The sequence below is a fragment of the Pangasianodon hypophthalmus genome, chromosome 16 (assembly GCF_027358585.1).
Source record: "Pangasianodon hypophthalmus isolate fPanHyp1 chromosome 16, fPanHyp1.pri, whole genome shotgun sequence".
Classification (NCBI taxonomy): domain Eukaryota; kingdom Metazoa; phylum Chordata; class Actinopteri; order Siluriformes; family Pangasiidae; genus Pangasianodon; species Pangasianodon hypophthalmus.
This window is the reverse complement of record NC_069725.1, coordinates 13790004-13802521: the sequence shown is the minus strand read 5'-3', so window position 1 is coordinate 13802521 and position 12518 is coordinate 13790004. Positions and strand designations below refer to the sequence as shown.

General features: G+C 39.7%; 1 protein-coding gene and 1 long non-coding RNA gene across 7 annotated transcripts in view; one reads left to right on the top strand and one right to left on the bottom strand.

Moving 5' to 3' along the window:
• arhgap46b (Rho GTPase activating protein 46b) overlaps positions 1-6755 on the top strand; it is an 84345-nt gene extending 77590 nt beyond the window's left edge. For all 5 annotated transcript variants that reach the window (XM_053241035.1, XM_053241036.1, XM_053241038.1 and 2 more), the window contains 4 exons: positions 70-269; positions 2758-2849; positions 2984-3153; positions 4160-6755. In XM_053241035.1, the coding sequence (XP_053097010.1) occupies positions 70-269; positions 2758-2849; positions 2984-3153; positions 4160-4354 (657 nt within the window). In that variant the 3' untranslated portion in view covers positions 4355-6755. The remainder of the gene's footprint in view (positions 1-69; positions 270-2757; positions 2850-2983; positions 3154-4159) is intronic.
• Positions 6756-7359: 604 nt separating this feature from the next.
• LOC113530938 (uncharacterized) overlaps positions 7360-12518 on the bottom strand; it is a 7932-nt gene continuing 2773 nt past the window's right edge. Inside the window, exons 3-5 of one of the 2 annotated variants that reach the window (XR_003403196.3) lie at positions 12049-12147; positions 11701-11886; positions 7360-8952 (exon numbers count right to left, since the gene is read on the bottom strand). This is a non-coding gene — a long non-coding RNA (uncharacterized LOC113530938). Of the gene's footprint in view, positions 8953-8985; positions 11887-12048; positions 12148-12518 lie in introns of those variants that run through there. The other variant, XR_008304355.1, reaches the window with a different exon arrangement.

Sequence of the window (12518 nt, the reverse complement as noted above, 5' to 3'; positions counted from 1 at the left end):
ATTCTGTGCTCATCCATCAATCTCTCTCTCTCTCTCTCTCTCTCTCTCTCTCCCTCTCTCTCCCTGAAGGGTCTGAGGAAACCTACCCTGGATGAGATTGATCACGGGAGGAACGCCATAGTGACGCCCTCGCTGTTCGGAAGCGCTCTGGAGGAGATCATGGAGCGGCAGAGCCAGCTGTTTCCTCACAGGAGGCTGCCCTGGGTGCAGGTGCAGCTTTCTCAGTGTGTTCTGGCACTCGGTGGAGCCCAGACCGAGGGGATTTTCAGGTAAGACACAGATAGAGAAGTGAGAGGGATGAGCATATCACGCACATAAGACACTACCATTAGTACAGTTACCGTTTTCTCTCCAATTCAGTCACCTGCCAATTCCCACCCACCAGCCAGCTCTTCCACATCATGCAACAACTACCAACCACATGCTTCCTCCGAGACACGTGAACTCATATTCTCCCAAAGATAGGGCGTATGCTTTTCTGTTTTAAGCAACCCTGAAAGTCAAAAGTAAAGTCATTTGGCAGCATAGAGCACGCCTTTAACTAATGATAGTGTGAGGCTTTGGTTTGAAGAGACATAGATGGATTTGGAGCTGAAATTTTTGGCACGAGGAGTGGAATGCGTAGATGGGAATGCAGGGAGTTCAGGTGTGGTCTTTCCTTCCAAAAGCATTTTCTTCATAACTCCATTATGCACAATTACCTACCTCATTTGCAACTATTTCTAGCTTCCAAGTAAGCCTCTAGGTTACAGACATAGCAACGTTTTTTTTCCACCTCTATACCATCTAAGGCAATACAACACAAAATCAAGTGACCTGCATGCATGTGGCAGAAAAGCCAACTGTTTTAGGAGGAAGAAGAACTGTATAGGAAAAAACACTTATATTACGATATTAAACACAGATAGTAAGAGAGCACGAGCAAATGTGAGAAAACATTTCTCATACGGAACAGTTATTTGTCAGGTCAAGTTTTTTTCTGTGTGAGTTTTCACTTGTATTGGATAAAAGAACAGATATGCTGCCATGAAAAAAGGTAAGTAGCTGCACAGTTCACATTAATCAAGGATTAGGTTAGGATTGGGTGAGTGCATTTCTCAGGTTATTGCTAGAATTAAACGAATAAGTTTGTTCAATTCTAAATTCAGCTACAGTAGGGTACAGGCTACGTGTAAAGGCAGCAGAGGAAAGTATAATAAAATGCAGTCATGTTCACAGTGCAGTCATTCGAAACAGATTGTGAGAAATATGCAGTAGGGCTGAACCAAATATAGGATTAGATTTGCTTTAGTGATACTGATGATAATAAAATGCTCCAAAAACACTGCATATGTCCTAAACTGAGAGGGGTGTCACTTTCCAAACAGGCAAAACCACAGAAGCGTGAGGGAAGAAAATAGTTCATAATTTCTCCTCTGCAAATGTCTAGTCGAGTTAATTATAACAGCTAAACAAGTGTGTGTCCGCTCCTCTGCCGAAACACTCGAAAACCAGCTCTCTGTAAAGTGTTGTAAAGTCTTCACACATGCTCGGAGCTCTGAGAAATCCCCGGTCCCTGGGTGGTCCCTACAGGAGCTGTTTATCCAAACTGACCCCCATTTGTTTGACATTTGGCAAAAAGAGAAACAAAATCAAAAGCATTTTACACGGAATAGTTCATTTGAGACCAGCTGATATGTTTTCAAAATCAAGACGATTTGCCTCAATATGCCAAACAGCTAAACAGATGTGACAGCACCAGCTTTATTCAGGGTTATGATGGAGATACGAACACAAGGATTATATTTACACTGTCTTTATCAGACTGGCAGAGATAATGTGGGATCAGTTTTTCCTTTCATAAGCCAGTGAGTGCAGTACTATGGACATGTGGAGCTAAAAAAGACAAACACATTCTTTCCATCACTCTCTTTCCCTTTTTTAATAATCTTTTTAATGACGCCCATCACCTGTGTGCGTCCCGTCAGGAAATCTGTCCTTCGCCATTTGTTTGTCATCTGCTATTTTTAATAAAATCCAAATTTAAAGGGCTGTTTGCTTCAGGGCCTCTGTATATTAATAATGTTGCACTCTTTCCTGCTCAATCAGCACACACACACACACACACACACACACTAAATCATTTCTCTTTCAATTCTCATTCAATTTGACTGATAAGGCTGAAAAGCATGTGCAAATTGAGCCATGTTGTTGTCTTCAGATTCAGACAAATATAGCGGATTGCTAAAGAACCCTTGTAGAAAGAAAAACATTCCATGGACCCCTTCAGGACATGATAATTGCATGAACCATATCCAACTATTCAAATATTAGGCACATTAGGCAATTATGTACCATCATATTCATTTACTGGAGTCATTTATTAGAACTTTCCACTCCCAAACCAGCTGCATTACAGTTTAATTTATTACGATTTTCTTAAATTATTGAGCAGTAGATTAACTGTATTTAATTTAAGTGACCAGTCATTTTGGCTAATAATTGTAATAACCAAATGAAAACAACTTTCCTAGTAATCCATAGTGTTGTCGTCTACTGCAACAATGACATCACAGACATGATTGGCTATACAGTACGTGTAGAACTCTAGGTGCATGAACCCCACTTTGAGAGCCATGGCTGTGAAGTAGCAACATAATTTCTTGTCGGTTTAATTTGATTAATTTAAATCATGAAACGGAACAATGACCATAACATTAACAGTGGCTAGGGGTGTGTGTGTGACTCCACTAATGGTTGTGTGTTTTAATATTGCAGAGTCCCAGGAGACATAGATGAAGTGAATGCCCTCAAATTACAGGTGGACCAGTGGAAAATTCCAGAAAACCTCTCTGACCCTAACGTACCTGGTAAGGGCAACCTCATCAAAGATGCCTGGGATCTAACATAACCTGTCTGACATTCAGAACTTTTCATTTGATGACAGGTTGGAGTGATGGACAAGCCTGTGTTTACTCTCTCTCTCTCTCTCTCTCTCTCTCAGCGTCACTGTTAAAGCTGTGGTACAGGGAGTTGGAGGAGCCTGTGATTCCACAGAGTTTCTATATGCAGTGTATCAGTCACTATGAGGATGCTGAGGCAGCCATCAGCGTAGTGCAGGCTTTACCAGAGCTTAACAGACTGGTACTGTGTTACTTCATCCATTTCTTACAGGTAACACACACACACACACACATTGAGAGAGAGAGAGGCGTAAATAAAGAATACTTATTTAAAAATAAATGATTGCACTCACTGATATGGTGAATTATTCTCTGAGGAGACATTTTACATTTTTGGAAGGAGTCTCCAGTGTCAGTGCTTTGTAATAGAGGTAGCATGAAAATGACATGAAATGTGACAGTGACATGAAAATCTGCATTTTTTTTTTGTTTTATTAACTTTAAGAGAGAAAGTACAGGCTGGTAAGGGAAAGACTGTTTATAGCTGCTATAATGTAAGTGATAACAGGAACTTTGTTTCACAGACCTTCCATAGCATTAAACGTAACTATAAACAAATACAAAGGTACAATATGTCATTCTTTAATTAGTAATTTTTAAAAAAATTAATTAATAAAAATTGTATTTGTTGGTAAATTGCTGTTGTATAAAAACAGTAAAACACTTCGGGGTGGTAACGGCATCATAGATCATTTTCTCAGCAGTACAAGCAAAAAGTCTCACCAGTGCAAAGCAGCTATTAACACCTTAAATGGCTGGTGCTTTGCCACTTCATCCCCTGTGAACTGATATATTACACGTTCACACACAATAATTAATGTAATGCAGTGTTTACTAGAGCTCATTGCTCTCAAGTTCAAGGTAATATTGAAACTTACACATATATATTCTGCCCAAACCTTTTTTAGGCAAGTCTGCATTTAAGAAATCCTGAATGGAAAAATGGCTAAATATCACAAAAAAAGTTTTAACATTTGTATTTCATAAAGAGAACACACAGTAAACAATAACAGAAACAGGTTTTTTTGAATGATATCATAGGAAAGACTGTGTTCAGGTCTCTCAGTGACGTCTCTGAGTCTGTTATTTTGTTGCTCCTCTTCAGATTATTAACATAATGATAGTTACACAAGTGACATTTGCTGATCAATTTGCTTATAATTTGTGAAATTTGAATAGAAACTTATCTTGTGGCATTTTCCTCCTCTTCCCCTCAGGTTTTTGCACAGCCAGTGAATGTAAGTAAGACTAAGATGGATGTGAACAATCTGGCCATGGTGATGGCGCCCAACTGCCTGCGCTGCCAGTCAGACGACCCCCGCGTCATATTCGAGAACACGCGCAAAGAAATGTCCTTTCTCCGCATACTCATCGTGCATCTGGACACCAGCTTCATCAAGGACCTAGCGTGACCTTTCAGCCATGACATCGTTCCCCCCCCCTGCTCATCCGTGCACCCATGGGTGCTTCTTTCTTTTTCGTGGTTTATACCTATAGCATTGTTGCCTATTAACAGTCACGCTGTTTGGCCATGTCAATGCTTTATAACTCTGGAAAAAAAAAAGAATAAAAAAAGACATGTTGATGTCTTGAGGAAAGCGATGGATAACCTTGATTGCTTATTAAACTTCTTAGCTAAAACCTCCAAATACGAATCACTAGCAAGTGACTCACTGATTCACTGAATACCAGCATTCACTGGAGGTTTTCGCCTGTTTGACCTGAATCGACTCGGAATAATTTTGAGTGAATCCTCATCAGAAATGCAGATGCCTTGTAGCAGACGCCACTGTAAAGACTGAATCGATTCGGAAGTACATCTTTTTCACTGGTGGACACTCCAGCATATCTGCAGCAGTCAGACTGTTAACATATGAAACCAAATGTGCAGGGATCTATGGCTCTTTGTATTATTACTAATAACTCTGTTCTTTCACTAAGTTGGGGTTGGACACTTTTGGACAATTGTTATCTTTTTTCTCTGCTAGATTGTCTGAGCACTGAGCCTCAGTTCCTCAGTGGATTTGTCTAATTTAATGTGGTTTGAGTGTGTTGGATATTTAATGGATACTAATCTCTATGCTATGGAGTGTATGAGCCTGTCTTTTGGTCTTAGATGGTCTGCAAACTTTAAAAAAAAAAAAAATCTGTCTCATGTTGTGTGTATGCACTGCTCATGTTGACGTGTGTCTGAAAGAAAGATCTGCTGGCTCCGTTATGGCCTGCTGACTCTAAACCTGGTGCCTGTAGTCAACTGTGTGTGTGTGTGTGTGTGTGTGTGTGTGTGTGTGAGATGATGGCTTTCTGAAAGGTCATCCTTCTGTAATCAAAAGCTCAAGGCATGGAAGGTGCTTCGAAACAAACTCCCCTTTATCTCATCTCCTCCTGAGAAATGATGCGTTTGATGTAGGGCATGCTATTTTTATCCATCATGTGTGTCAGCAGAAAAGCGCGCAGGACTATTCACCGCATACGAGCAATCGAGATCGTACAGTTAGACAATATACAGTATTTAGCTCTGGAATTTGGGAGACCATTTACAGTCTTGACTCCATGTCTAGTAGTAGTGATTCAAGGCAACTGGACTTGTGCTGAAAACATTTTGTCACTCATGCATGGGCTTTCATCAGTTTTCAAACCCACATGTCTTGAAGATTAAAACACAACTCAATCCGCGAATGACGTGGATGACTGCAAAACTTCACGAACATATTTTTACTTTGTTATTTTCCATAAGACGGGGCAATTTCATATCTCAGATGTGTGGTTAAGGACATAGCCAGGACCCAGGCTGTAGTATATTTAGCTTTGTGGTCAGACTTTGGGGTTTAGCACCCAGCATGGGAGCGTTTTGGCTCTTGATTTTGGAACGAGACAGTTTTTGACCGCATGTGTTTGCACACACAGCACACCCTGACTTCTGTTTTCGTCAAGATGTAGGCCCAAAAATAAGACGGTTCCATCAGGCAGAAACAGTCATGCATGATTAGCTGCTTGTTAAAACCCCTTGCTGACATTTCCACAAAATCCGTCTGGGTCCTGCTGCTCCACGCTGCCTGTCAGCACACATTACAGACGTCCCGAATCATTGTGTCCGTGACTCGGGGGGGAGCTAGGAGGATACCTTGTGCCATAGCAGATGCACTTCAGTGCATTTCTTCTCATCGCCCATGTCAGTCAACGCAAAACAAGCAACCTGGTAAGGAACCAGTAAACAAGCAACCTGATTGGAAAATACAGTACAGAATACAGTAATCCAGCTGACTGCTCTTGTAGTTCCACTTGATAAAGTTTGTTTAGATTCAAGAATCTTCTCACATGACTAAACAGCAGGTCCGTGTCACTGACGTTTCTCTGTTATTCTGTAAATATGACTGTATGTCTCACCTTATATGTTTACCTAATTTATCCCTTTTCAATCAAACATTACTACATCCATGAGGCTATACTTACTTTACATCTTTTCAGTCAGTTCAGAGTTCTGTCATATATCTTTTTTTTTTTTTTTTTAAATATAATCCTTTTTTTTTCATGATTGTGTTGAATAGTGAACAGAACTGTAGCAGAATACAGCCACACAAAACCCGTGTGTGTTGTTGACCTCCACTATGCTCCTGTATTGCACTTACCCATGTGTCCTCCTTCTCTGCGGCTCTCTGTGATCCTTGCAGGGACTAACGAACTCCGACTCGAATTGTAAATATTATTTTTGCCGTGACCTCTGATGGGCCAGCTACAAAAAGAAAGATGGATGGCAAGCATTTCATTTCCATCGTTTCAGAAAGAAAGAATAAAGATGGTAAATTTGCAAAATTGTGACTTTTTTTTCTATTTGCTCACTGGCATGTAGAGATGTATCCCTTTTACAGTGGTGTTCGACCAACTATTCAATATTTAGGTCTTTCAGTTCTGTGGTTCAACTAGGATTAAAGAGAACTGACATACATATTATATAGAAATATATTTAGAAACGCACGTGCACACTTCTTTTCCGCTGTAGACTTTCAGTTCTGATGGCATTTCCACATGAACACATGCGGCACGGTATGCTTACAAACCACCAAGCTTTCTTCAGCACAGTGCACATGGGACAGCGTAACTGATCTACGTCAGTCCGATGTTTACCCCCATCTTGTGTCAATCTGTGGCACTCTGTGGCTCCAATTAGTACAATTCTAGGGCAATTAGATGGATTAAAGATTAAAGTACCAAATCTTCCAACTGATAGCTCAATCACATCTATTCCAGACATTAAATAATTTCACTGTGACCCAGGACCATTACACTGTAATCATTCATCCATTCAGATGAATACTTCTCTAAAAGCATGACTAATTGAGATAAACTGTTCTAATCCTAAGAAAAGGGCAGGAATGAAATGATAAACATGGTTCTGCACTTAATGGCAGCCAGGCGAACAATGCTAATATGTATACTCAGAAATCGACTGAATACTGCTCTCTGCTGTATTTCTAGCAACATTAATCTCAACCTCAACCACAGTTTGAGTTCTCATGTCCTTCACTGCACGTATTTGTATTGTTGTGCACACAATAAACAAAAACCTAAAAACCTAACCTAAATTCTCCTTCATCGATAAACAATGTGGGGGTTAAACTGATTTCAAAATCATATTTCCATTATTAAAATTGTTACGCATGCAAGATGTCAGCATTGACCTACTGCAGGCCGTCACCGCAGCTTTCTGAGATATTCCCACGTACTGATTTATCAGCACAAAGGATGGAAAAAAGGATTCTAACTGTTCTCACAAGACTCCAGTACCTGTTCAGCTCTACAGTGAAAAAGAGGATCTTAACTTTCCTATGCCTGACCATGGCAAAGAACAAGGTCTCCCTCTGCTGGTTAACTGCTGACCTCAAATCTCAGGTCACAATAAAGTACAGTACAAACACCACAGCACGCACACACACACACACACACACACACACACACACACACACAGTCCACTGCTGCTCTTTGTTTCCTATCAGTATCATATAGTTGAAACTTTCACAGCTTTAGGAACGAACATACACATATTTATTAATATCTGCTTTTCGTTTATGAATTTTGTTTATGCCATGAAGGAAACAGCAGTCATTAAATAAATAAATAAATAAATAAATAAATGAATAAAATTTTGAGTTAGCAACATTTGTCTTGTACCAAACGTTGAACACCAATCGGTGCTTATTTTTAAGTCACAAATCAAGTTTTTCTATTCAAGATAAAGCGTGAGACATGCAAGCAGAAAAAGTGTGAGTGATAGTGTGATATCAGCAGGTATAAAGTTCCTCTTTGGTGTTTATTTTTGGCTGGAACATGTGCAGTTTCCTGCTGCATGCCTGAGAACCTGAAACAATAAAGACTGCATTCCAGCCTGTTTTTAAGCGCACCCCAGATACTTCTCATACATCTCCACAACCTCTCCAAGAATAGAGACAGGGGTCAGTGGGGTTTCGTTGTTCCTGGTGCTCTATCACCATGGCTTTTGTCTTGTTCACATTAAGCTGTTTCTCGCATACCATTCGACAAAGCCTTGTACTCTGCTCAAGACTCCTGCTCTTCACTGACATTCCCCACTACAGCAGTGTGCTCAGAAAATTTCCGCAGCTAGCACAGATCTGAGTTCTACTGGAAATCTGAGAAGAGGATAAGAGAGAGGATCGACCCCTGTGGAGCCTCGGTGCTGCTTGCCACCTGGCCCGGCACAGTTTCAAAAAATGCTCTAATGTCTGAATATCAGATAGTCAATGATGCAGAAAATGATGAGCCTTCTTATCTGCATCCTTCTCATCTTCTTACTAAATAAAGAGGGCTGTATGGTGTTAAACGCACTGGACAAGTCAAAGAACATGCCACATATATTATTATATTATTGTCTGCTTTTTCCAATTGAGATGGTCTAAAAACCAACCTTTCCAGGGTCTTTATCATGTGATATATGAGGGGCGAGTGGCCTGTAGTCGCTCAGGGCTGAGAGACGCCCTTTCCTCCCACAGCACACCTACATCAACACAAGCACAGAAACATCTTACTCTCTGGAACCTTCACCCTCTTTCTTCCCTTCAAAAAAAAGAGCACAGTGGCTGTGCAGCTGCTAATCTCATCCCCCCAGCCTTTAGACACCTCCTTTAGTGTTTTAATCATAATGATAATGGCCCAATAGTCTCTTATTCAATATTCCATCTTACTTTTAGCCCTTTATTATTCACTAAGTCCCAGTGTATTATTAAGTAACCCACCTTAAAGCATCTTATTCAATAACTTCAGTGAAACTAATAGGAAAGGACTGTAGTTATGAGAGTAAGGAAACTGAGTCTGGATGCACGTCCTGGAGGTTTAATGGCTTAAGGGTGAAGAAGACTTTGGGCTCATCATTCTGAGCCCTTATCTTTCAGCTTGTGGTGAAATCATAGTGACCCGAGACATTTTAACACCCTAAATAGTGATCTGTAGTGCATCAACCACTATAACCATTATAGAACCAACCAATCCAATTCCAGTAAATCATTTTCCTTCAGATTGTGGTGAGATTTTGGTGGTTCAGTATGTTTTAACCCTTTAAACCATGGCCTAACACTGACTCATATAGGCAGATTAGGCATTTTTATACAATATACTGTGACACTGTTAAGCGTGAAGAAGACTTGGGCCAGGCTGGGGATAAATCATCCAATTTATCTTATTTTTAAGTCCAGCTGGTTAAGACTGTGGTGAGATTTTGATGTCCTGGGATGTTGTAACCCCATAAACCCTGGTCTAACATTTGTTTACTGGTTGTATACAACATAACATGATCCCCTGAGAAGCATTTTTCCTCCAGTTCTAAAATGAAAACAGCTAAAAAATACATAAGTGGAAGTGGTATGACTGGCCAAGCTGTTTTACTTCACCGGTACTAAAAAGGAGTGACAGTAAAAGACTCATGATATCTGCCATCATTTAAGGTGGAACAGACACTATTTCAACCTCGTCTTCAATCAGGAATTCAGTCTCAAAGTAACTTACATGCTAGTTTTATTCTGTAGCTTGTAGTGCAGATTTAACTAACTGCATTAAATGACATCGTTCACAAATTAAACAATATACCTTATGTTTATTTTTTCACAATTTTTTTTAAACTCATGAAAATCAGACTCCTGTGTCAGGGCTCCAGGTCATCTAGTGTAGAGAGTAGAGGTGTTAGGTGAGCAGGGTTGTACTCATACACATACTCGCTTGTGGATCTTGTGTAAATCTGGAGGATTAAAAGCAATGTCCACTAGATGTCATGTAAGAGCCACAACATCTCTGTCCATCTGGGATCCATGCACTTCTCTATGACTTAATTTTGTGCCAAAAGTGTATATATATTGGGTGTGTGTGTATATCTAGTGTTGCTGTGATTGATAGGGGAGACAGAGAATGCCACTCCTCCCTCCCTGAGAGCATGACGAATTTCGCTCTCTTGGACTCCTGTCCATGGATGGCTGTGGCATCATCAAGATTCAGACTCGCAATCTCCGGAAAAGATGCTCTGGTGTTTGATGTGTGCACTTCTCTGCAAATATCCTCATATTCAGACATGCATGGAGTATGGGGCGCCAAATCTCAATAAAAATCTCAATAATGACACTGTGGTCCCAAACAAGCTTCATGAATTAATCTTTGTAATATACAGTGGATATGTTTGTTTTAGATCTATTTCTATGGATTAATTCTTATTTGGATATATTTCTATGGATTTATCTTTGCATCATTTTTTTTTCTTTGGGGGGTGAGTCGACTTCTTGTATCCACTGTATCTGAGAAAAGAGCATTCACATTTTTACATCTGCTGTGGATAGGAGATAGAGAAAGTTGTGCTTGATTATTGCATGATATGCTATGTATAAATATTTTACATCCTACATCTGGGGGTAAAGTATAAAAAAAATAACTCGAGGTTTTAAATAGTTTCTATAATCTGTGATCAAACTGTAGCGCATGGAAAGATGCTATTGATTGTGTTTGTGTATATTGTGCTGTGTATGTAATCTGTGTCTATGTAATTTGTGTAGCTATCTAGCACTAGATAGATGCTACCAGGAAATCCACAGCAAGCTATGTTAAAGTATAAGGGTAAGCCTCTAGCAATGTCATGTTTATAACTGGGCTGGGATATGATGTTATAAATGCTTATGATGTCATGAATTTGTAGACTGTTCTGAAAACTCAATGAAGATGGCACCTTTAGTACTGTGTACTGTGCTGGACGATGGTTGTGTGTTCTGATGAAATACTTTTTGGCCTTACCTCAATGGAGCCAATACCCTGCACAGTTTCATTTGGAAGAATGTTTTTTATCCAAAGTGATGTACAAGTTTCCACCAAATAGAGAAAAAAATAATAATGGCAGGATAGTTATGGTAAGAACAGAGTCGGCACTAGACACAAGGGCTGGAGTAAGTGCTAGTTGTAGAAAAACTGGCTAAACGATTAAATAATCATGATTTAATTACCATAATTAAGTCTGTCCTGAGGTGAACGAGGTATGTGTTCCACCAAGCACTTAAATGAGCACTAATTGCAAAAAAAGGAAAAAAAAAAAACTTGCAGTGTTTTATCCTCTCTAAGACAGTTTTAGTTTTATAGAATTCTTAGTCCCTGATCTACGTGCATGAAATAAGCTGGTCTGGGTAAGAAGGTCTGCCAAATTCTGTAAATGTAATGGAGTCTGGAAATCATTGTACGTATTACTGTATCTGCTAGTTTGTGACTAATAGAGCTTTACCATAGTACTTTAGGACTGCAGATGGCCTGGTATTGAGTGCGTTGATACTTTTCCACAAGCAGAGTGTCAGGTGTGCTCTGAAAGGTCGAGGCCAAAGGGTGTGCAGTTTTCTTCGGAGCACGAGGTGGGTGGACAACCTGCGTGAAACCAAAGTTTCCGTATTCTCAGTCCCCCGCTATAGAGCCGCTACAGCGATGAGAGAGAGTACGAGTTAGAGAAATCTTAAAGTTAATCTAAGGACAAAGCATACAAACAGTAACCCAAGGTTGACTACAGATAAATTATTAATGACAGATTAAAGATGACTCAGATGAGTCAGTGTTTTTTTTTTTTTTTTTAAATAGTTACCATGGTCTGTTCATGTCAGGCTGATGAGCCTTTATATGCTCTAGAGTCTCCTGCAACACACGTCCTTCAAGAAAACATCCAGCCAACACATAGAATGTACTAGAAACACATTAAATGTGATTAGACTGTCCAATCGAGTGAAGTTTAAACATTTATATTGCCATATAATATAGCTATACATTTAATATTTTGCTAGCTGGCAGTGCCTTGCATAAGTATTTGACCCACTTGAACATTTCCACATTTTATAGCGTTACAAGCTGGAATGAAAATGGACCTAAGTGGGATTACATATAATGAATATACACAAAATATCCCATAATATTCAAGCAGGAAGGGAATGAGCAGATGAGGAGCAAGGCTTTATTTGGCACTATTTTAGCATGTTTCTTTTTGTTTTTAAAATCATCTCTTGCTGCAGTTCTAAAGATTGGTCTTCTTAATTATGACTCTAATTTCACTCAGTGGTA